Here is a 25576-nt window from a genome sequence, read left to right as displayed (position 1 = left end):
TATTTATTAACTTAATTATATAAAATTTAATTATATCAAAAAGAGTATATATATGAAAATGTTCACGAATAATTTTATAAAAAAAATTTTGTATTCTTTCAAGATCTAGTATTCATAATATGTTAAAAATAAAAAAATAATATAAATTTCATAAATAGATAAAAAAAAATATTTATAACAATGTTGATAGTTGATGGAGAGCAACCGAGACTTCTAGCGAAGAATACGGCTTGCCTGTGTCATTTGACATAGGCATGCTCAAATTTGTACTTTTGTGAGAAGTGAACGAGTTTTCTAGTAAGGAACATAGCTAGGTCGTGTCCCCTGACATGACTGTGTGTCATTCGACACTTTGACGAAGAAGTTTCTAGTAGGAACATGACCAACTTGTGCTCCCTGGCATGATCGTGCTATCTAGCATGGCCAAACCATGTCTATGAGACACGGTTGTGTGATGTCATCGAACCTTCATCGAGTAGAGAGAGTCGATCCAAGGAAATAAAAAAAATGATGAGAGGTCTGCCTTTTGGATAAATGTACACAATGCAATAATCCTACATGCACATCTGGATTCATCCTAGTTGTGGTTGATAGGTTTCCTAAGATGTCCCATTTTGTAGTTACTAAAAGTCTATGGATGTTGTCCGTGTTGCCCATCTTTACTTCAAAGAGATCGTGTGTTTATATGATATTCCTTGATCTATCATTTTAGATCGTGACACCAAGTTCATTAGTTAATTCTGAAAGAGCTTATGGGGGAAAACCCAATTAAACTTTAGTAGCATCTACTACCCCCAAATAGATGAGTCAGACTAAGATGGTGAATCGAAATTTGGGTAATCTTTTGAGGTGTTTGGCAGGAACTAAACAAAAGCAGTGAGGATTTGGCATTACCTTAAGCAGAATTTACTTACAATCAATCCAAAAATCGAACCACATGTTTAAGTCCTTTCAAGGTTGTCTATGGATGAAACCCATCTGGAGTACTAGATTTAGCTCCTATTCCACGCATAGGATGAGTTAGTTCTAAAGCAGATGAGATGATAGAGCATCTTCGGGTCATTCTTGAGCATGATATTGGCGAGTATAACAAGCTTAAGCTTAAAGATCAGAAGATTGGACTTGTGAGATATTACAGAAAGTCAATGATAATGTTTACAAATTGAGTCTTCCTAGTCACTTGAAGACTTCTAATATTTTTAATGTGAAACACCTAAGTCCATGGTCTATGGATTTTGGTAACATTACTCTAAACTTAAGAATGAATTCTTTTCAACTAGGGATGATTGATGCAGGAACAACCGAGGCTTTCAATGAAGAACATGGCTTGCCAGTGTCACTTGACACAGGCGTGCTCAAATATGTGCTTTGGCAAGAGGAGTTTTCTAGTGAGGAATGAGTTTTTGACAGTGAGGTTACATTCAGCACTTTGATGAAGAAGTTTCCAAGTCAACCTGTGTTCCCACAGTCGTGCAACCTAGCACGGTTAGACCGTGTTCCATTCAACACTTTGATGAAGAAGTTTCCAGTTGATGTTGGATATTCTCTTTTGGAACACTTAAACCTAGGTAGCTCCTCTTCGTTTAACTCAATTAAAAGGAAATTTGAATAATATATTCTATTGTCAACAAGCTTGAGTTCAGCTCAAACTTGATAAGATTTTTTGAATAAATAAGTTTGAACAAACTTGAACACAACTAAGCTTCACTTGACTTGGCTCGTTTGTAGGGTTGTAAACAAGTCAAGTCGAGTCAAGTTTTATGGTGTTCAAGCTTATTTGATAAGGTAACCAAGACAAGCCAAGTCGAACCTAAAATGAACCAAGCTTTTGAAATGATTGTTTAAGCTTGGCTTGGTTGCTTTTTTATGAGTTTGAGCTTGGTTTGAGCTTGATTTGTTTAGATGTTATTGAGCTATCAATTCAAGTTTGTTTAATTGTTTGAAACTTTTACATTTTCAAAACTTGTTTGGTTGGTTATTGAGTTTGATAATACAAATTTATTTATTTATTTTGAAACTTTCTTTCTTTATTTAGTCATATTTTTTTTATATTAATACTACTTTTAAAATATCTTTGAAATAAGTGTTGCTAGGGTAAAGTAGGGAAAAAAACAGGTAAATAAGCAATGTGAATTGGAACCTTTATACCTAAGTGCTAAAGTTAGATATTTGTTCATGTTTACTCATCTTTGTTAGTTGGACTACCTCAATAGCTTCATCATTTTCTTCCTTAGACTCATATTCAAAAGTTATTGTCACTATCATTAGGTTGGTATGACGAGGATGCCTGACTAGTAAGAAATGTTAATTCTCTATCAAACATCTCTAGATTATACTCCTCTACTACTCGAACAAAAGACTCATTATAATTCATCTGATATATTTATTAATTAACTATTATTGTTGTTGTTGTTATTGTTATATTAATTTTTTATTTGGAGGCTCATTATCTTCATCCTCAATAACTTTGAATATTAACCTCCACAAACCTATATTTTTCATCGATATAAACTCTTTCTAGTGTTGTTCTATTTGAGAAATATGTTGATCGATTGTAACTTGGTTGTATTGAGTGTAACTCCATCGCCATTGAACTAATTCACTTCCTAGTGTTGTTCAATTAAAGTGTCATTAATTTTAAGGGATTGCAACCTTGTGTGTGCACAAGTTGATCCATGAGTATTAATAATTAACTAAGTAAAACATGTAAATATGTTATATTATACTCGACATCATAATTGAGTTACCTTTGGAAAGTACATGACTCTTACAATAAAGTCAAAAGAAATTGAGCTTAATTGATATTTTTAGCAATATCGATCATGCCTAGGCTGTGCATGGGTCATGCTTAGTATGCCTCATCTTATAGTTCATGCCCAATTTTGGCCAACTTAATTAGGTGGAGCCATGTCTAGTTGCTCTTGTTTGGTCATGCCTAGCCTATCATGATAAGCTAGACAACAATTTTAAAATATAAAAAATCTATTTTAAATTATATTTCATAAAAATTTTAAAAATTAAATAAATAAAGTTTAAAATACTAAAAAGAATTTATAGATTGAGAAGATCATATTATTTGTCTTTTAGCATGCTGCTTGTGATGTAAAATGTACAATTCATCAATTAAATATTTTATATCTAATATTTTATGTCCATTTGCTAGTTGTTTTTTCTCATAATATTAAAAAAAAATACCACAAGAGCTAAAACTACAGCTGTCGGAAATATATCAAAAAATTTATGATCACTATAATATTTTTTTAGTTTTTGATTCCATTGCTATAATTAATAATCTTTGCTAAGCTATCATTTTATATATATTCATTTGAAAAAGAACTAATATAATTACTCAAATAATAGAGTAATAATACATGAGAAATTATATTTTAAGCGAGATAGCTTTAATTTGAATATTTATATTAAATATGTTGAATTCCAACTTAGAACTAGATAAATGAATTAATAACTAGTAGGATATTTTTATATAATGTTTATGTTCACTAATTATTATTATATCGTTTTAAATATACAAGTATAATTAATACTTAGGTTGCCTTAACTACATAAATCCAATACTTAGGTTGAATAAAATGTCTTTGCTCAAACAACAATAGATTGTTTCCATTAAGCAAGTTTAACTAAAAAGTGTGACGGACATCAATTGATCACCCTTTAGAAAATTGGATGTGATTCTAATTGACTGATGTTAGTTATCAAATACTTTACTTAAAAGGTGCTTAATGATAAAGTAATCGATTGAGCAACTAGCTACTTCATGTTAAGCATTTTCTCACAAAGTGGTTTGTGATCAATGTTAACACATGTTATAGTCCTATTTAACTAGTAGCCGATTGTTTATGATATAACTCAATTGTTGCTTGTTAAACACTTTTGCCTAAAGGCAATTAACAACTCTTGATAGTGCTAAATCCTGAAATAGGGGCATTTAATTTACATAATCAAGGAACAGCATGGATGTTATATAACTATCACTGTATTCCAAACATCAAATATCTTTGAAAATCAAAAGTAAAAGAGAAAGAGAGTTAGTTTGTTTAAAATACTTCTTTAACATAGTGCATGTGTTAGAATTGCATCGTATTTGCTAACCAAATGTTTTAAGTATTTTTTAAAATTCAATTAATAATATGGAAAAGTACTCTTAGTATTATCTTTTGGCATATATTTTCTACTTAGATTTCCAACAAAATTATAGTGCAACAAGCAACTATGAATGCAATTGTGGGTACATCTTACCAAAGCTCTTGACATAGTTAAATTGGTTATGACGGAATAGAGTTGCAGAAAAGGACAAGAATTCGAATCTCGATAAAACTGATCGTATAGAGCTGTTAGGGAGAGAATTTTATTTTTTACTGCAGTACTGGTTACTTCACTGTTCCACCACGGACAAAAGGTAGAAAGCAGGCAGACGAGGGAGAATTAAAGCAAACATTAATTGTAGAGGAAGAAACTGAAAAAGAAAGAAATTAAAGACGGAGAGAGACGGACGTAAGCCATAGCTAGATTAATTAATACAAGAAGAAGTTGAAGAAAGAGAGAGCACCCGGATCGAGGTAAATGATATAGCCATGGATTGCTGTATGATTGGGCCGGCCTTGCCGTGCATGCTTTGCCATGGCACGATGGGACGCTATGCAGGATCCATCGCCCTCCTCTTCTGCTCCCAAACCCCAGCGGAGGAGATAAAAGCTGCGGCCGTAAAAGCCGAAACAAAGACGGCAGAGTTGTCATGCATTCCATGCTGCAGTATAGTACGTACTCGAGGTCCAAGACTTCTCACTCATGAAATTGTTTTGGCACTGCATGGACACTGGGCACGGATGCCTGGAACAGAGGCGAGAGCGGAAAATGGGCGACTTTTCCCGTTGACGCATGTTGAGTCTTCTGTTTTCCCAAGGTCCATCACTGTTCCAAACAGATGAAAGCATGCAGTCCAATTGGATACATGTAAAAAAAAAAATCCTTTGTAACTGTAAATTTGATCCTGAATTGCCTGCTCAAACTGTGGTTCGTCTTTCGTTTCATCTACACTGATTCTTGCACTGTATCAACAGATCGTCCAATTTATTGCCAGTGAATTTGTTTGTTGAGGGTGATTGTTGAGTTCTGTCATTTACGAGGAAGTTCGTTTGAAGGGATTAGATTCTCCCATCCATGTGAAAAAAAAAGAAGTTAAATATATAAGCATGATTCATCACACCTGTTGGGGATCATTATTATGTAGACGAGTGATTATTATGCATGCTATCACTGCTATGTTCAAGCTACCATGACTGTTCTTTAGCTAGTTAGTTCTTCACACTATCAAAATGGTACTGATAAGTGTTATATGAAATGTTGTTGTGGTGATAAGTTTGTAGATATATAGATTCTTCATATCAGTTTCGACAATCTCATAATCTCATAATTAATCAGTTTAAAATTTAACTAAATTCTGATCGTCACCTACTTAAGACAAAACACAAGCGCAGCATAGAAGTGAAGTGATGATCTTTGAAGCTAACTGAAGTTTGATCTGAATCGCACATTGGATAGAACACAAGCAAACCCCTCTATCTTAGTTCACGAGCCTTCCACATTCATTTGTGAACCCCCACCCATTCCCTCATCATTGAAGAAAGTGAACAGAAAATAAAACACACAAAAGTTTCCTCCGTGCACAAAATAAATGTAAAAAAAATTATTATATGTACAAAAAATTGACAAAATTTATTTTATGTAAAACAAGCAAAGGTGTTCCAACTAATTACAATTTGCTTTATTATTTACATTGTATCGTATGTTATTGTGTAAAGTAGGGTTATAAACGAATTGAATAAAATCAAATTTTATGGTGTTCAAGCTTGTTTGATAAGGTAATCGAGTCAAGCTAAACTGAGTCTAAAATGAATTAAATCGTTGTAATGGTTGTTCAAATTTAACTTGGTTTCTTTTTTATTAGCTTGAATTTGATTCAATCTTGACTTGAACTTAGTTCATTGGATATTATCGAGCTCTCAATTCAAATTTATTTGATTATTTAAAAATTTTATAATTTTAAATTTATTTGATTGGTTATTAAACTTGATAGTACAAATTTATATATTCATTTAAAAAATTTTATTTATTTATTATATTAATAAGAGTTTTATTGATGAATATATGATTCATAAATTTTATTCATGAATATTGTTCATGAATAATTCACAAACTCTGTTTATGAATATTAATGAGTTGAATTCATATGTATTCAAATTTATTAAATTATTTCAATTTATTTATTGATGTAGGAGGTTTTAAAAAATTTATTATTATTTTTTATAATTTTTATTTTTGATAATTTTTGAATTTTTTAATATTTAATGTATTTTTATTAATTTTTATTTTTATATTTTAAAATTTTGAGTGTATTCCTCATTTTAATCTGTTAAAATATTTTTACTTTTTATTAGGATGTTTTTTTATATTTTAGTATTTTAGATATATTTAAATAATTATGTAATTGATGTTATATAAAATTTTTAATTTAATAATATTTTATTGACAGTATCAAATTAATTTTTTAAGTTATAGAAGTCAAAATCAATCACTATCTCATTCAATTCATTTATTTAATTGATTTGATGTATACTGAATAAATATAAATAAATTATTATCAAACGCATCGCGAAGCTTTGTTTGTGAAGTAATTAACAAGTAATGAAGTAATTAACAAAGCAAACGCCAAGTGACCAATTCAAACAGCCACGACTCCCCTTCCTTGGACACCTTGCGCCAATTTTGCTGCAGTCAACGCCACCGGCCTCTCCCCCTTTCCCTCCGGCCTCCTCCCTCACATGCTCCGCCTCCACCATCCCTCCCTCACTGCTAACGTTGCCAAAGATCAACAGAAACACTCCCACGAAGGCGGCCAAGAACGCTGCAGCAAAAGTGGACTTGATGTTCCCGGGCGAGGCGGTTCCCACGGCGAACCCCACGCACTCGCCGGCGGCGCGCAACCACGCCAGCCACATGGCGAAGGCCCCCTCTTTGCCCGAAGGCGAGCAGTCCACCAGCAGTGCCTTCTCCGACGCATGCAGCACTCCGTTGGCCGCGCTTTGCAGGAGACTCACCACGATTATGTTGGCGTGCGCCCAGTTCTGGTCCTTGAAGTAGAAGGCGAGCCCCGACGTGAGGGCCGCCATGAAGAAACCCAGCAGTTGCATGCGCACCGAGTCGGCCCGGATGGAGAGCTGCAGCCGATGCAGCAGGGGAAGCGCCGCCACTGGGAAGGTGAAGTAGATGAGCCAGAGGAAGAGAAAAATCAGTGGCCGGATACAGAGGTCGCCGATGATGTAGAGCGTGCCACCGGCGAAGATGCACATGCACGCGAACGAGGCGAAGAATGAGGCCGCGAGGGCGCCGACGGCGTGCGGGTACTTGAACACGGCGAGCACGTGAGCGGATTTTTCCAAATACGTCGGAGAGGATAGCAGACTCGCTCCGGGCCGGATTGAGAGAGCGGCGTGGGCGACGCCGGTGAGCCACTGGAGGCCGCTGAAGATGAAGACCACCCACAAGCTCGTGAGCTGGTCTGTGCGGCGGAGCATGTGGTAGGTGAAGACGGCAATGATGGCGGCGCCGAGAGAGCCGACAGCGGTCCCATGCGAGGAAAGGAAGCTACCGACGTGAGGGGAGCGGCGCGTGGTGACGATTCTGAGGCCTCTGACCATAAGGCCGAGGTGGCGGACGTGGGCGGCGGAGCCGACCACGCTGGAAAAGGCGATGACGGCGATGAAGACTGGGAAGAGCCAGTTGGTGTCGAAGAAGCCGGTGAGGAGGCAGCAGAGGGCGCCGCCCACGATGGTGCCGATGAGTATCACCGGCTGGTGATTGCCGTGATCAAGGTGGTGCGCTATGAGCGTGAAAACCGGGACGGCGACCACGATGCCGGCGGCCCATGAGATCGTGGTCCATTGCAGCGGAGAAAATTCGGAATCGTCAATCACGATCGAGTGGGAGACGATTCTTTGATATCTGCACAAAACAGAGTCATTTTGTCGATCACGATCTCTAAATCGAAGAAATTATATGGACGCGCGAGGAACTCACAGTAACATCTGCGTCTGAGAGCACCGCACGCCTCTTTCCGTGAATCCCGGCGAAGAAGGCAGGGCCGACGACGCCGGCCAAGCTCGCTGGGTGATCATGAGAGGGAAGAGCACCGGCAGGAGGAACGCCTGAACGAAGTACGAGCTGAAGCTGAACAGGTGCCAGACTGCGAGCTCCAGCGCCGCCGGCGGGTGCGGCGCTTCGGCCGGCACGACGGCCAGAACTGTCTCCGCCGCGGCCTTCCCCGGCGGTTGCACCTCTGAGCTCTTGCTCTCGTCTTCCTCAACGATGAGTTCTTCCAGTTCCAGCATGTTGCTGCCGGTAGTGGCCGTGGACTCGTCGAGCCCGTCGTGGGCGCTCGGCGTCTCAGCCATGGCTGCAGCGGTGGATTGCTGAAGGTGTTGTAGGTGGATTTAAGGCGCGACGAGGCTGAGCCGCTGAGGTGTGGGTCTTGCGGTGTGGAATTTCCGAGGCCGCCACAAACTTAGTTTGCGTCGACGGAGGCATCTCGGATTACACTAGTGGATCGAGGCTCGGTCTTTTCGTAAGCTAGTGACCAAAAGATTTCGAGGCCATTCAATTTTGTAGTTTCTGATGCCTTTTCTTTTGTAGAAGTGGAATCCGCCATCTAGATGCCTTTTCGAACCTTCCAAGCGTCGACTCGAATTCCTCTGTATATGAAATTGCCATAACGCTGACTCTTTTCCGACTAAGCCCACGGTGCTTCGCGCTCGTCAAAAACAATGGCATTTTTTTAAAAAAATAAAATAAAATAATATTTTAATATATTTTTTAGCTTAAAAATATTTTATTATCATACTGTTACAGTAATTGTACTAGTGTAGCTACTGAACCTCAGTCAATCAGGCGAATGTATCACAAGAACCACAGTATATTCTATCTTTTTTTCATAGCAAGTACATTTCTTCAAGTAAACATTCAAAAAAAGTAAAATATTTCAACCAACAGTCTCACACAATCGACCTCATAAATATCTACAAGGAAGTAAATAAAAAAATTATAATTGATCATTACGGGAAGGACATTACCTCAGTTTCATTGAGATTCGATCCTTGTCCACTACAACAAATCTGCCTCAAGTAACCAACTCAATCATGTCCCGAAAGCAACAAATAGAATAGAAGATGACTTCAAAGTTAATTCCACGAGAATTGATTTGACCATGGGAGGTTGAGTAGCACAAAAGCCATGGCCTAAGTGAAGAAGAAAAGTCCTATCTATTCCTCCTTGAGTTATAGCACCCAAACACAATTGGGATCTTACTTTCTTGGAAGAGGATACATGAGATCAAATGACAAAAACCAAGATATTTAAGCAGTAGGCTCCATATCACACTATTTGTAGACGCAAGTAGCTCAGCCAATGTGATGTTCTATGACTTTCATGAAAATGGATTACACTGCAATGGACCTTGACAGTGAGAGGACAAAGCCTCGTGAGGTTGAAGTTGGATCCACCGAAATGCACCTTCAATATAGGCTCGTGGATCCATGATTCACAAAGAGGGAATCAAGAGAAACTCAGAAAAGGTGAAGGCTATCTTGGATACGAGGTCACCTGAAAGCTAGACAAAAACTGAGAGTAAATGGACGAATTGCAACATTACATCAATGCATCTCATTCTTGAGCACTAAAAGCCAAGAAATTTGAGTGGGGAAATGGAAATGTTCTTTTAAAAACTTTAGGAGATCTTCCCCAATTGCTGACCATCCCCCGAAGAATCATTGATCCTCAGCCTCAGAGCAAGCCTTGAGCATTGCGCTGTTGATAAAGAAGGAAAGTGACAAAGGTAAATGAGCATGGAGAAACTGACTTTTGCCCAAGTCTTGGCGGTCAAGAATCTTCAAGCCTATTTTCAAAGTCATCTCGTCTGAGCGATGGCAAAGGAGGAAGGTGCTTCATCGCTCAGATGTAACAAACAGAATTCTTTTGTTAGGTCATAGAGTTGAGTGAGTTAGTGCTAACTTACCAAAGGAGGACACTAATATAAGGACAAGTGTTGATAAACTTCATATCACAGCTGACGAGCTCAATGATTGAATCAGAACAGTCAGATTTGTGGATGGGTCATCCACCAACAACTGTAGAAGAACCTAGTTGGTAAATGCCAGCCCAAAAGGTATAAAACTCGAAAAAGCCTTGAAGTTTGTTTTCCCAGTAATTATTGATGAAGCAGAAGGCATTTGCTGACTTCTACATAGAGCATATAGTCTAAGGCAATAATGCATGGGTTCATGGTCTGTCTGAAGTGGTGACTTACTCCACTGAATGCAGCTTAGGAGATCATTATTAAGATGGTCAGCAAGCACACCATTAAGGCAATCCTAGAAGTAGACGTATGTAATTGCTAGGTTGAGCTTATGGCAATTTTCTTAAGACAAGAATCCAGGTTACACCTTGATCAATGGGAGTATACAAGAGTTCTTATTCAATTCCCTATTTAAAATGCTTGCAACCTTCAAAATTTCGGTTGATCCTAGGGGAGATACACAAAGAGACCTAAAAGTTTTTATAAGGTAAAAAAAGGTTGGGCTACTTCTAGCCCACTCTCTGAGAAAACTCAACTAAGTTGGTAAAAAGTGTGGCATATGCTAGAAGTTTGTAACCTCAAATCGATTGTGTGTGGACATTCTACCAATGTGGGATCAACATTTTGATCAAGGAAGACAAAATTCTTAACTGTGAAGGTTGATTATTTTATAAAGTGGGTGGAGTCTGAGTCAATCTAGGTCATTACAAAGCTACAACTGGAAAACTTCCTCTAGAGAAATATCATTACTAGGTTTGGACTACCAATTGAGCTAATGACAGATAATGAGACCCAATAACAACAAATCTAACCAGTATTGTGCAAGACATAACTTGAATCTCACCTCTATCGTCCATCCACAAATCAACAAACAAACCAAAATCATAAACAAAACAATACTTGAGGGACTCCAAAAGTGTCTTATGGTTGTATAGGATGGCGTGTCAAGCAGGCATACAGAAATCACCTTTCAAAGTAACCTTCAAAGCAGAGCCAATAATCCTAGCCGAGTGAACAATCAGCTTTACTCAAGGAGGCGCAATAGAAGCCCTTCGAGTGTGAACCTAGACTGTTCTACTTCTCCATGAATACTAGTACTAAAAGAGAGAGAGAAACTTCATTGCAACATCATAATTTCACCTCAACACCTTCACCTGGGTGGTTCAACTCAACCAATTCTCCATCTCAACCTAGTACTGAGTCATGACTGTGTAGTCTCACCCTGGCCACAGCAATGCAGAAATCTTCCAAATCTCTTTTTTAAGTTTTAGCTGTGTCATAGAGTTCCTTGTAAAAGATTGAGATAAATAAACTTCCTAAATTACAATAGAGCACTGTTTTCAATACTAATGGACATTTAATATTTGATAGGAAACATGGAACAGCCAAATGCTGCAAAATGAATGATCAACAAGAGTAACAGGAGCAGCACCTCTTCCATCTATGGAGTTGCTAATGTAACGATACAAATCATAGATGAAAAAACACTCAACTATATATTCATTGTAAAAAGCTAAAAGTCTCAAGCAATAACATAGTATATTTGCAAAAATTTCAAACAGCAATTTGAAGTAGCGAGTGATTCTATGCATATGGACAGGTGAGGTGACAAGCAAAAAAATAGAGAGTTGACAAGGATCAAACATGCTTCATCTCTAAGGGTTGTAACTTAAGAGTACCCTCTTGCAGAAATGCTGGAGTGTGAAGACTATCACCAAATGGAATGACTTGACTTTGTTGTTGATCCAAAGTCTGCACGTTCTTGATTGATAGGGATGAGATGTAATAAACAATCGCAAGGGAAACACTTACAAGAGACAAGAGCGCGCCTCCCAAAAATACTCCAAACTTGACAATGTAGCACAATTCACCAAAATACATCTTTTCTTGTCCCCATCGGTCGTTCAGGGCAGCACCACTCAATAGAAAAACAAGAGCTGCTACAAAACTACCCCTGCACGAATTTTATCAATATACTCCTGATATGAGATGAGTTTAAGAAAAACACAAACATAAGAAGAGTATATATATAATTCACCTCAAAGAGAACAGGAAGCACTTACTTTTCAAGAGAAGTTACTAAAATTAAAGCAGAAGTTGTGAAAGATGGATCAAATGAACCCAAGTTTGAACCAACAATTACATAGTGTTATTTCCCTTAACTATTTTTTATTGTAAAGCTATTTCCTTTATTAATACAAGCATGACCATAGTAAGATTGCTTTCAATTCTAGTATTCTGCAAATAGTGTATTTTTTTGCCCTAACAAGGGTTTAACTCAAAGAAGCAGTTTTCTGTTTTCTATGAAATTATCCCAAGTTGATGTTAGTGCAGAATAGTGTGGATAATTGTTGTCTAATGGAGAAGCAAGTCAAATGTAAACAAGTTACCAAGAAGCAATATAGATCAGCCCTTTTCTCCAGTTGGTGTCTGATGGATTAGGATGATTGCAGCACATATGACAAGCTACAGAATTTATGATGACCTGAGCAATCACAAGAGCCACTGCTGATAGTAAGCCTAGAACTACTGCTGGGCTCCTTCTTGGGTACACACACTTACCTAGTATTGTTTGCACATCAGAAACCTGCAAGGCAAAGTATAAAGAAAAAAAATATTATAATTGACAAGTGGTCATCCTAAATTTAACGTAGCTTTACTTTCCAACTGCAAGCTTGCCCTTTAGACACAAGGCAAATGAAAATATAAACAGGTTTAACAATAATAAAAACATTAAAAAAATTCAAAGCAAAAGAAAACAAGAAAAGTTCACAAATAAGATGTTGCTGATTACTAAATACCAACTGAGACTCGATTGGGGAACTATAGGATGGGCCATGTAATAAAGTTAGCCAGTAAAGGATTTATTCAGAATACCTACTTAAGCAAAATATATTTCGTAAAACTGTAGCTAGAAGATAGCTACTCAACTAAGTTCCAATGTTAACCTATAAAAGGGAAATTTTGAAGTCGCAGTATTTGCATCCTAACATGCTCTTCTCTGTCTTGGAGTGGCTGTATTGCGATAGAGTAAAAGTAAATTTCAACAATGATGCCCATGGAGAAAGATGATTTAAAAACACGGAATTTTAAAATATCAGCTGGAGCTAGACTTGTATGTGGTTTATTTGTTTACTACCCTTTAGATGGTATGCTTGGGCAGGATACCACTATCAGTACTGCTCTACTGGCACCATATCAAAGTTTCATAGAAGATTTAAACAATGCAGCTTAATAGGCTGACACATATGGGTGTAAAGCTCCATGGTGACTTCATAAGGGGTTAAAGGGAGCGGTATGTCCCCACAAGAATGTGGGGTGATCGCCCATATTTCGATATACCTGAATTTGGAGTTTGGTGCAATGCACTTGGTCTGCTACTAGAGCTTTTTATGTGTCATATGGGTTTACCAACTCTAGCAAGATTTCACTTACGTACCTAATCCATTTTGTTAGAGTTGGTAAGTAAACTGCACTTGTAAACACTGCAACACATCCTCTTCAAAACCCTATTATCTGAGGCTATTACATGTGCAGTTTACAAGGTTTACTTTAAGTTGATTAATAGCATGTAGGGTTTTGAAGAAATCAGATAATTCAAGCAAATGGGTCCTCCAACTAATGCAACACTGCAACATTTTCAAAAACAATGCAACACTGCATCACAATATTAACCTAACTTTCAGCTTTGAAACAAACCATTACATTTTGTTAATGTGCCTCAACCACATGATGATGGGGATCCAAGTCCATATTTAGCTCGAGTGCATATTTATAGGACATGGCAATTAAACAAGATTAAGCAATAATTTATTTTGAAGTTCCCTTATGAGAAAATAAATTTATTTGGTAATTTTTATAATACCCCAATCAGTTAATATCCCTCCATTGACTTCTATGAAAAGCTCTGTTACTTTAAAATTTCATATATCCATTGTTATTGAATTGGCTTAATCTACTTTAATATTTGCTCTTAAATAAATAAAATTTGTGTAGAATATTAATGCATGACGTAGGTTTAGGTCAAAACCATTAGACATTTTCACCATTTCTAATCAAAGCTCTTTCCCTATCTCCTATGGATTATTGCTACACCCAAAGGAAGTTGAAGATGTGCATAGGAATACTTGATTGGCCTCTTCTTTTGCAAGTGATAAAAAGATGCAAGCAATGATACACCCAAAGGAAGTTGAAGGGTGCTCTAAATAATTTTTTATTAAAAATCCAAACCTAGTTTGGGCATCAGATGTGAGGTTTTCCATTGACAACAACTAGGACTCCTGATGGTTCATGCATGGTAGAGATCTTTGTTTATCTCATGTTCTTTCTTATTTGACTAGATGTAATTTTTTTTCTTCCACAAAACTTTAGAAATTATTGTGAAAATATGTTTTTCCTTCTTGTAATGATTGTGGTTGTATTAATTATATTATGTTTTGTGTTGTTCTCTTATGTCATGTGAATACTCATGTCATGTTTATGTTTTCATTTGGATCTAAGATTTGGGTAATCGAGCAATCCACAATCCGCTTGACTCGATGTCAAATACATTGAGTAACTTTCTTGGTAGAATGAATGCAAAAAGCGCTAAAATCAATGTAATATTAATTGGGTTGGCTGGGATGATAGTCATCATGGAGGCCTTCATTGTATTTCAAGCAGTGTCAGCATCTCGACCATTTTGTGGGTATCCTAGGCGCTCGATATTAGTGCCAACAGCTGAAACTAGTATCATGGAGATTTTGGAAAGCAAAAGAACGACATGCTAAAGGGCATAGAGGAGTTTGCAGGTCAAAACAACTTCTCTATAAATGAATTTCATCTCAGGTTTTTGGGATCATTCAAATTTTGAAGGTTGATTAGCATGGTGCAATTTGTGTCAGTTGAAAAAGTATAGGTCTAGCTGTCTAGGATATATTACAAGCAAATACAAGTCATATCTCAATTATAAGCACGTAACAAAATGTTAGAATACAAATACAATTTGCAATCCCCAAGATGATTGAAAGACAACTTACAAATATACCTCCATGGAACATCTCTATGCGAATAATACAGTAACAATATTTATATACTGAATGGCAATTATAAGTTACAGTGTAAAATATGGGTAATGTATAGCTTAACCTTAAACACAACTAAACCATGCAACAAGCACAACATGCAAATCCAAATTCACATGAACAATAGAAAATTCAATTCAAATATAACAATGGCAATGGAAATGAGGATTTTGAGAGGCTCCTAAATTTAGTCAATGCTTCATACTCCCCTATATACTTGGATTTCATGCAAATTTTATTAATTTTCTAATTCCCAACTTGTTGGTTCGTAACACTTAAATTCTCTCACAAATTTTTGTTTATCACAATCCAGTTGCATGAGGTGTTTCCCCTAGATCATACACAAGCAATCAGATGATAGATTCTCCCATTCACACAACTGTCTCTCTTACAAAATATTAATCTATGTGCATAAACAGTCTTCTTCTTACCCAACAACTTTGTCACTGAATACTCAAAAATACAAGCTGACGTACAATAAGTGTTTTTCTTTAGTCTTTTACCTTCAAGTCACTCTATTTCATTAGGATCCATCCTACCTTAGTAGTTAGTTGTAGTTCATCTCTTACTCTTCTCTAAACTCTCTTAGAAAAGAGCCTGGTCATGGCATACAAATGAATGCACGCAGGGAATTTTTTTATTAAAAAAAATACAATTATAAAGTGAATAAAAAATACAGTGTCTAAAATGCTCGATCAAAATGCTCATTCTGATGGGTTGCTCCTAGAGTTCTATATAAATGATAGGCTCTCAAAGGCCCAGAGTTGAAAGGAATTTCTTGAAGATGAAGACAACAAAGAACTTCTTGAAGATGAAGATAACTTGCATAAGCATATAATGCTCTCTTGAAAACGAAGAATGGAAAGATAAATTCATTGCATCATCAAAAGGATTAGAGAGGGAATGGCGGGAGCTTCGTGCACCGTGCCCTTTTATCAAAAGGATTAGAGAGGCAATGGTAATGTACCCATGGGGTTGAGTTCTAGTTGTTGTAGATGAGAATGGAACGAAACAAATCAAAGAGCAGGATTATGTAACTGCTAGTTTCAATTGATCATGTGACCAAGGATTTGGTTCGGTCATCAATCAGTCAATGATGCCCTAAAACTTGATACAAAATATATCAAATTCAAATTTTGAATTTCTTAGACTATAGGTATCAGTTCTACAGGTTTATCATATGAAAAGGAAGTATATAGTAGGCATTTAGATTTCAAGAATAAGGCTTTGAAGAGTGATAAAGGAAGATTAAAGCATTTTCATAATTAACCCTACCTAAACTACTCAAACTAGATACAATGGCCTCTTTGAATTATTCTTGATGCAACTTGATAATGATTAGGTACATTTTGATCCTTGAGATACCCTGAAGTTCTCATGCGCCTTTTTAAATAATTTCTCTATTTTGAAAATTTTCAATGTTATCGATGGGTCTAGCTATTATTGGTAAAACAAAATTTTAAAACAATTGCGAAACAACTACTGAATCATTAGAAGTTTCTTATTTATAATATCATGTCAGAATGCAGAAAATGTAATCTTGTAGTTCTAAGATGAGAGATGCATCAACATAGTGACTTTGTTAGACTGGTGATTAGCTTGCATGGGTTTACCCTAAGCCATTGTCTTTGACAAAGATTTGAGGCTTGTTAACCACTTTTGGAGAACTTTAGGATGGTTTATGAAACTCAAATCCTCTTCAGCATGACAACCTAAGATTGAAAGGAAAACTGAAATGATAAATAAGAGTCTAAGTAGCTTTTATAGTTTTTTGATGCTTTGTAGGTAAATATGGTAATATTTGCATACAATGGATAGCTTTGGTTAATTGCTTGACTGGTTCGAGCTTATCCTAAGATGTTCGAGATCACCATCTTTACAAACACATTGATGTTAAACACAACAAGATAGCAAACAACCAACAACATGTGCTTTATAGACAGACATAGTAGGTTCAATAGGTTCGAAGTTAAGTTGGGGAATAGTGCATGTCATAGTGGGAACTCAGAGATCCTCTCATGAATCATTCATGTTGCATTTGGTACACTAGGAGTCACCCATGGAATGGAATTGTTCATTTTGGATCCAACTAATTTCGTTGTTTGGTTCATATTTATTAAGCCAGAATGGAATCAATAATTCCCCAATAACCGGAATTAACATTCTAGACCCAACAACTTAGATTCAGTCATTCCAACCCAACTCACTCCTCCTAGTGTACTTCCTCTGTCGCCACTGTTCTGGCCAAATACCATGGATGATCAAACCACCGGTCAACAAACGAGTTAACGTGCACGCTCTCCGGAGATAGTCGTCGGAAGGGGTGAAGAGACTTGAAAAACACTCCAAAAGATAATTAAAATAGCACCGAGGATGGATCCCGATAAGTCACTCTGACGCTTAAGTTAGGGTTTTGCAAGAAAAAGAAGATTAAAGGTTTGGGTAAATTAGGATTTTGTGTGCACATATCTGTGCCCCTGGGTTTAGGGTTTCGAAATATAAGCATCCGTTTAAGATTTATTCTAAAATACATGCTACCATTTATGGTATATTTCGATATACGCGCTCCCATTGTCCATGTGTTCCGAGATACTTTTATTGTTTTCTAGGAGAAACAGTTTTAGGATTTCATGATCTTACGGACGAACTGGCCTTATGGGATCAACTCACAACCAGTCAAAGAGACATCCAAGACCCTAGGCTGAGATGAAATCGGCACGTGAGCCCGAGTCGAGGTCGAGACTCGAGACTTGAAATCGAGGTCGAGATCCAAGACCGAGCAGAGACCGAGGTCGGGACCCGAAACCAAGTAGGGGTTGAGATCGAGACCCAAGGCTTAAGGCCGAGATGAGATCGACACATAAGATCAAATAGAAATCGAGGTCGGGATCGAGGTCGAAGTCGAGGTCGCCATCCGAGGCTTGAGGCCGAGATGAGATCGGCATGTGAGGTCGAGCAGAGGCCGAGGTCGAGACTGAGGCCAAGGTCGAGGTCGCCACCCGAGACTAAGGTTATCAGCTTGCATCATTGATTTTGACTGATAACGCCACATTCATTCCGGATCTCGCGGACCACGTGGCAGTTGTAGGCTTCCACCATATCAACCACCATTGGAAGTCACCCACCCCCTCCGTACGTACTTTCTCAACGATCACCATTGAATACCACAAAACCGCTTTACTTTCTCATTTCTCTCTCTTGGAGTCATGGCTACCACAACAAGGAAAATGATGGCCTTCCTCTTATGTGATACCCTTAGCAATAGAAGTAGGTTGAGCTAAGAGATGGATCTCCTAGGCATACCAGTCGGCACAACTACTAGGGTAGTCATCTCCACTAAAGTTAGAGAGGTTAGTGACATCGAAGTTGTCGCAGAAGATGGCAATGCCAATGATATTGGCAACGAAGATAGTGACGTCAACAATGTGGAAATAGTGACAAAGATGGCGATATCGAGATATGGAAGTAGTGACAAAGATGGCAATGTACCCTTCCTCTTTAGTTGTTTCAAAGGCGGTGACATAGATAGCGGTATCAAAAATATGCAAGTTGTGTAGTGAGGAGGGAGAAGGGAGAGAAGAATGCAACTCTGAGAGAGAACACAAACATAGTTCCAAGTTGTTAAATTTTTTTTATTTCATTCTATAGTCCAACCAAACATAGGAATAGAATTTAGCATTTCATTTATCATTCTCTCTAATCCATTTCATTCTCATTTCAATATCACTCCATTTCAATAATATGTATTAGATGCAGCCTAAAGTTAAATGTCACACACCTAAGACTATATGATTATCCAAAAAGATATAACCAACAGTACTTATGTTTTAGAGTTTTGATGTGAATATTATGCTATCTGCGAAGTGGAAGATCTATTGCTTTTTCATGATCCTCGAAGAGAGAAATACACAAAATCCTACTAGGGATCATCGTCATCGCTTGAACAATAGTGAATTTTGTTAGTTCTTGTTCTTGATGAACAAGAAGGGGAGCCTTGGCGCAACGGTAAGGTTGCTGCCATGTGACCTAGAGGTCACGGGTTCAAATCCTGGAAACAACCTCTTGCCAAAGGCAAGGTAAGGCTGCGTACAATGGATCCTTTCCCCGGACCCCGCATGGCGGGAGCTTCGTGCACCGGGCTGCCCTTGATGTTCAAGCGTTAAATCCTTCTCTCCCTTACCTATTTCTCTTTCCTTCTCTATTTGATGGAGTAAATAGTGATCCTTAAGTAAGGAACAAACATGGGCTAAAATCTAAAGGGCTTTTTCTATTTTTCTTCTGCAAAAAGCTGGAATCCACCACCTTAGCGGCCCCACACGGTCGGCCCCACGACCATCTGTAAGGAGGTAAATCGAAAAATTGCAGTTGGTCACAACGCAGGAGGGTATTGCTTGGCTTCGCCAGAATTCGAACCATTGCCCTCTTCTGCAACTCTACTACGTCGTAACCAACTCAGCTATGCCCCGGAGGTCCCTATTTTGGTTTTTTTTATTTTTCAAAATCATACAAAGGGACTCCCTATTTTGGTTATTATCATATGTCTATTATACGTCTCTTTATGGTGATTCTTTGAAAAAATTGGCAGTTTTATTGAAAATGTTCATTTTTGTGAGTTTAAGGCAAACAACATTCCAATTCAAATGAAAATGTATATGAATGTTCACTTTCCAAATTGTTAATTATTCACAAGTGAGGTTAAGGAGCTTTTTTCTCAAATTAACAAAAGTGAACGGTTTCAATATAAACATTCACTTTAATTAATTTGAGAAACCCTTGCTCAATTAAATGCAAATATTCTCTCTTGTAGAAGGATTGAATTATAGAATATATTAGAACAATTTTTCTTTAAATCAGTAATAGTCTGAACAGTTTCATTAAAATGGTTCGGTTTTCAACAAATCATGGTAAAGAGAGGCATAATGGGTATATTAAAGATGGTCAGGTGCCCCTTGGATGAATAATCCAAGGTTGATAAATATTTAAAGGTGCCCTTTTGATTTTTACCTAAAATAGTTTGCGGAGGTCAAAAATATATTAGTAAATCTACTCGACCTCCAAATCAACTTCTCGAAAATAGCATGAAACAAGAAAAAATGGGGGGAAATAATAAATCTATAGCAGGAAGAGTAGCACAAAAACGGTAGAATAGGGCTCCTGTTGACAAGTTCCAAGCTTTGAACCCTAATTCGATAGAATTGGAAAATATATTTATTTGCACGAGTCAGCTCCAAGAAAATAGCGTCGTCATATGAACAAAGACGCGCCTTCAAATAGGAAAACTAACGCAATAAATATTGCCCTAGCTCGTTCGTCAATTTGCAAACACCGAAAGCAAAAGGCCCGACAGAAGTAAGAAATCGCTCAAAGCGACAAATTCAGTGCACCGTAAATCGATTAATAAAGCGAATTGGGAAGGGAGGACGAAAATAATAGCGTTTTGAGATGGAAAACCTTAATCCTTGTAGCCTCTGCAGCAAAGGCGAGTGCTGCGGAGAGGAGGCCGAGAAAGCCCGCGGACGCACATATGATTAACGCCTTCTTCTCCATCGCCAACCAGCTCGTCCCTCTCCGACAGAGACACAGACAAAAACAGTGGCGGATAAAGATCGCGACGCTGGGATGAGTACGGCAGTGGTGCTCGTGGCGTGTACGAGGAGTGGGCACAGCGCACTCGCCACTCTATCCCCGTCTCCACTCCGGTGAGAGCAGTGGGAGTGGACTGCGGAGCAATTTGAGTGGAGGCGCTATTTTTATCCAGCCACCCCAAATCCTAATATTTTACTACTACCCCTTTTTCATCCCTCATGAATCACAATCAAATCCCTGGGCTCTCCGACTCTAACAATAATTCAAATCTCATCTGAGACTCATATTTCGTCCAACAAACTCTAACAATAAGAATTTAAATCTCATGATCCATTATATTTAGAGAGTTTAAAAATTTTATTATTCCGGCTGGGATATTGCAGACAGTCAAGTCATCAGTCAAGAATATGTCACCTCAACCGTTAGGAGTTCCTTGACGAGAAGAACTTGAGAAAGGAGGAAACTGAACGAGCAGATTAGTAAGGCATCCTCGGCGGGGTCACTTGGATGCTTAAATCAGTCCGGAAAGGAGAAGAAATAGTGATTATAGAATATGAGATTCCAGAGAGGGTTTTCATACTTGTGCTGGAGTTTATATACTCACTGAGGGAGATATCTACGTGGAGGCGCAAGGTAGTTGCGAAGATAGATTCTGTACATCTCTAACAAATAAATAGACAGGATAACATCTAGGGGACAAGGTCGGCAGATCTAACAACCGTCCTATGACTCGGGCAAATGGATCATTCTTGTCTTTTAGCTCCAAGAGAAAAAGCCTGACAACTTAAACAGTCCCTCTCTTGTGGCAGAGCCCGCACGCTTGAGCGTCTTGAATAGCTGAGTCGCCTTTAGGGAGGTACTAGGGAATGACGGCGTGGAGTGGCATAGAGTGATCAGGTTTGTCGAGGCAGAGTCGATGGAGGTCGGGAAAGAGATTGAACAGCTGAGCCGCTAGGGCCGAGAGCAATGGCGAGTTGAGGCTAAGCGTACGAAGGAGTGAATAAAGTAGCTAGGTCTGTATTCGAGCGATCGAGATAGTCGAGTGGCCGAGTGGCTTGGTGGCCGAGACAGCCGAGTGGTTGGGTGGCCGAGACAGCTGAGTGTCGAGTGGCTTGGTGGCCGAGATAGCCGAGTGGCTAGGTGGCAGAGACAGCCGAGTGTCATGTGGCTTGGTGGCCGAGACAGCCGAGTGGCTGGGTGGCAGAGACAATTAAGTGCCGAGTGGCTTGGTGGCCAAGACAGCTGAGTGGCTGGGTGGCTGAGACAGCCGAGTGCCGAGTGGCGAGATGAAATCGCAATTGAATCAATCGTATGACGTTTGACCATTGACCCATTGATCTGTCAGGTTGACTGATTATTGACTTCCATCTTACCACATCAGGCTTCTAAAGACCCGCCGTATCATTTATGATCTTAGACCCTCCATCAAAAGGACTTGATAACAAGGATTTAAATTTCACACATACCCCATTATATTTAAAGAGTTTAAAAATTTTACAATATTGAATCATCCATCTAAAAATTTTTATGAGTCACTCTCAAAATGAATTGGATCAGTTGAATACTAATTACAAAAAAATTACAATCAAAAGTATGCTAAATTTAAATAACAATATATTAAAAATTACCCAAGATATTTATGCTTTTAAGTCTAGTCGCGATTCTCCTATTGTTAGAGGCTAAAGAGAGTTAGGGATAAGACAGTATTGAGAGTGAAAGAACTGGATAAGAGATTCTAATTGACTGACTGATCAAGCGCACGTATATATTTATATAATTTAGTCATGTATATCCTCATCTTCGATTCTTTCATTGTGTTTTGTCTTGAGTAAGTTTGATCGGGCCTCACGGCTGCTATTGTACTTTTATTTTTGAGCCTTTTATTTTTAAGAATTTATATCTTAAATAATCATTATAGTATAATAAAATTTAGAATATGTTCGAAATAAGATAATTCTACGAGAAAACATGTAAATTATGTCATGCTAATATTATATTAGATGATAAAAGTAGAATAATTTTAAGAAATCAATAATTTTTGTAGGATAAAATTAATTGAATTGTAAAAACTAAATATATGAGCCAACCTTCCCCTCAACTCATATGCCTTTCCGTGCCTACACTAATCTTGCACGTTGACTTCTCTATGAGCTAAATGGCACTAACAAAAATAAATAAATCAAACATGGATACCAACGATCGCTTTAAAAAAATTAAAAGAAAAAAAAAACAAGGGGAAAAGTGGTAGGGTGTTGTTGCTCAAACTGAAAGCAAATAAGCAATGGGTTTGCTCCGAGGCCAGCGGGCCAGAGTTCAGTCCTCCTGCTCTTCCGCCAGGCCAGGCCAGTTGTTCAGCTCGTGCCTTCGTCGTGGTCCACTACGGCATGTTGATGAGCCACTCCACCTTGTAATTTAATGCTTTCCTATCCCTCTCCGTAAAGCGAAGTGTCAACTGCACTCTGCTTGTGGAGGGAGTTTCGACTCTCCACTCCAAGCTTTTCCAATTATAAACTACTCTTTCCTCTATCTGGCGTTTCTACTGTGCCTTTATTTCGAGTTGGGAAAAAAAAACTGAAGGATTTAGCAGGTAAAGCCTCGTTTGGAGTTACTGTCGTTGGTGGATGAGCTTTCGGGCTGCTGCCTTCTCCTTTCAGTATTTATTTATACCTCGGCCCCCTTCCTCTGTTCCTTGCCGGCTTACTACATGGATTCTGTGTCAGATGCCATGGGCCGCCGCAGCAGCAGCAGGGACGACGACCGGTTCGTCACCTCGAATCTCGTCAAGCGCAGGAGGACGAAGCGGCGGGCAGCGCCGGCCGCCGTCGGGCCTGACTCTTCCGTCTCGTCGGTAGAGATTTCGAGTAGCACCGCCGTCGCTGAGGAAGATGAGGACGTGGCCAATTGTCTGATCCTCCTCGCTCGGGGACGAGCGACGCCGACGCGAACTGCTCCCGATGCCTACCGGTGCAAGACGTGCAGCAAGCGCTTCCCCTCCTTCCAAGCCCTCGGCGGCCACCGCACCAGCCACAAGAAGCCCAAGACGGTGGCCCTCCTCGACGCCGCCGATGAAACAGTACAGGTCCACCAGGAGGCCGCTGCCGGTGCCGCGACTGCATCGAGCAACGACGACGCGGCTGCCGGCAACAAGCCGAGAGTTCACGAGTGCTCGATATGCGGAGCGGAGTTCTCGTCCGGCCAGGCGCTGGGCGGCCACATGCGGCGGCACCGCCCGTTGACATCGCCGGCAGGGGCGCAGCAAATCATCAAGCAAGACAAGACCGTCTTCTCCTTGGATCTCAATCTCCCAGCGCCGGCCGACGACGACTGCGAATTAGCCAATATAACAAAGTCCCCGGCCGTGCCCTTCCCCTTTGAGACCCAGCGACCGCTTGTTTTCTCGGCGTCGTCTCTGGTGCGCTGCCATTACTAATCAAGCAACACTCATCATACGCAGCCATTTCCTCTGTCTCCTTCCTTAATCTGATACCAGACATCGGCAAAAACAAAAAAGCAAAAAACTTGTGAATTCAATATGAATATTCACACAACACGAGTGATTCTTTCAATTCATTGATGTTCTCTATATTCGCAGCACAAACTGGAAATGCAATCGAGTAATTCTATTTTCTTCTAGTGCCAAACTCTTGCTCTTGTTCTTGAGGTGAGAAATACTTGCAGGACTGGTCCAGCAGCAGGAAGTGGCAGAGTTGAGTTGGCTTTGTCTCTGAAAGCTTTTGGCTTCTCCACCACCAAGGAAAAGCTATGGATCAGGTTCTCACCCCATGAGCTTGATTTGTCCGCAATCTAACCTCCCCCTCGCACTAATTGCCAATCGAATAAAAGAAGAGTTGAGCAAAAGGCAAGTAGATAGATAGATAGATAGGTAACCCTCTCTGTCAAGAAATCCAGAACGCACTTGTACTCGAAATACAAGTGTGTGGAAGAAATGCAAGCAAACGTATCTGCTAAACTCATGCTTATCTCGTTAACTGACCTAACCCCATGACTGGAAGTTTAAGGCATAAGAAGAAGCTGCCAAGTTTCTCGTCATTCAGAGTTGTTGCCATCTGAACCACTGCTTGCAAGAGCTAGGCGACCTAATTCTCCCTTGGTTTTCTGTAAAATAAATAATCTTTTTAAATATGTATTTTGAGTTTTTAGCATTTAGTGTGATAAAGATAATGTGTTTTCTGGGAATTAAAGAAAATAAATTAAATATTTTTAAGGGAAATAATTTCTCATCCTCAATTTCATTGCATAACTTAAGTTATTTGGATCGATTTGAACAGAGAAAAATATTCTTTTTCTTTTTATACCAAATTTAAAAATTTTCTTTAGAAGATATTTTGTATAGATAGGTAAAATATTTGAGAGTGAAAAGTTTAATATTTTTCTATAGTCCACTATTATTAAGTCGTTATGCATATTAAGAAATTCTCTACTTGTTCACGTTTTGCAATAAAGTAACATTAAATTCAAGTTCAACTAAACCATAGCAATATTAACTGCAACAACTCCACCTACTTTGCTCAAACCATAAACCTAACTAATCTCTAATTAGTCTAACTAACTAACTTGGTCAACCATAAACCTAATGAGCCCACTCCTTCATGATATAAAAATATAAATATGTTATATAATTTTATAAAGACAATGTTAATTAATTAAACTCTTTTTTATACACAGTTAAAAGTCTACCTCTGAAATTAATTTCGATAATGCTAAAGTATTTCCATGCATAAGAGGCATTTTGTGTGTATCATTTAGATTCACTTGCTTGATC

The 25576-nt window shown here is 38.6% G+C and overlaps 2 protein-coding genes and 1 pseudogene across 3 annotated transcripts; 1 reads left to right on the top strand and 2 right to left on the bottom strand.

Moving 5' to 3' along the window:
* Positions 1-6739: 6739 nt before the first annotated feature.
* Positions 6740-8588, bottom strand: LOC141825908 (uncharacterized; annotated as a pseudogene).
* A 3033-nt stretch (positions 8589-11621) lies between these two features.
* Positions 11622-20928, bottom strand: LOC141827995 (protein MODIFYING WALL LIGNIN-2-like). Its single transcript, XM_074715343.1, has 3 exons — positions 20659-20928; positions 12535-12731; positions 11622-12098 (listed from the first exon to the last, which is right to left on the bottom strand). The coding sequence occupies exons 1-3, from the start codon at positions 20752-20754 to the stop codon at positions 11783-11785; spliced, it is 609 nt and encodes a 202-aa protein (XP_074571444.1). The 5' UTR covers positions 20755-20928; the 3' UTR covers positions 11622-11782.
* A 2250-nt stretch (positions 20929-23178) lies between these two features.
* Positions 23179-24419, top strand: LOC141827719 (zinc finger protein ZAT5-like). Of its 2 annotated transcripts, XM_074715036.1 has the most exons (2): positions 23179-23380; positions 23514-24419. In XM_074715036.1, exon 2 carries the CDS (start codon positions 23519-23521, stop codon positions 24221-24223), a length of 705 nt encoding a protein of 234 aa, XP_074571137.1. In that variant the 5' UTR covers positions 23179-23380; positions 23514-23518; the 3' UTR covers positions 24224-24419. The 2 variants fall into 2 exon arrangements, with proteins under 2 accessions (XP_074571137.1, XP_074571136.1); XM_074715035.1 differs by lacking the exon at positions 23179-23380 and having other exon boundaries at positions 23490-24419.
* The last annotated feature ends 1157 nt before the right edge of the window (positions 24420-25576 follow it).

Source organism: Curcuma longa, chromosome 4 (assembly GCF_044706935.1).
Source record: "Curcuma longa cultivar G26 ecotype Majalengka, Jawa Barat chromosome 4, ITB_CL_G26_1.1, whole genome shotgun sequence".
In the NCBI taxonomy this organism is placed as follows: Eukaryota; Viridiplantae; Streptophyta; class Magnoliopsida; order Zingiberales; family Zingiberaceae; genus Curcuma; species Curcuma longa.
Note: the sequence above shows the minus strand (reverse complement) of the source record. Positions and strands in the feature narration are given on the sequence as shown.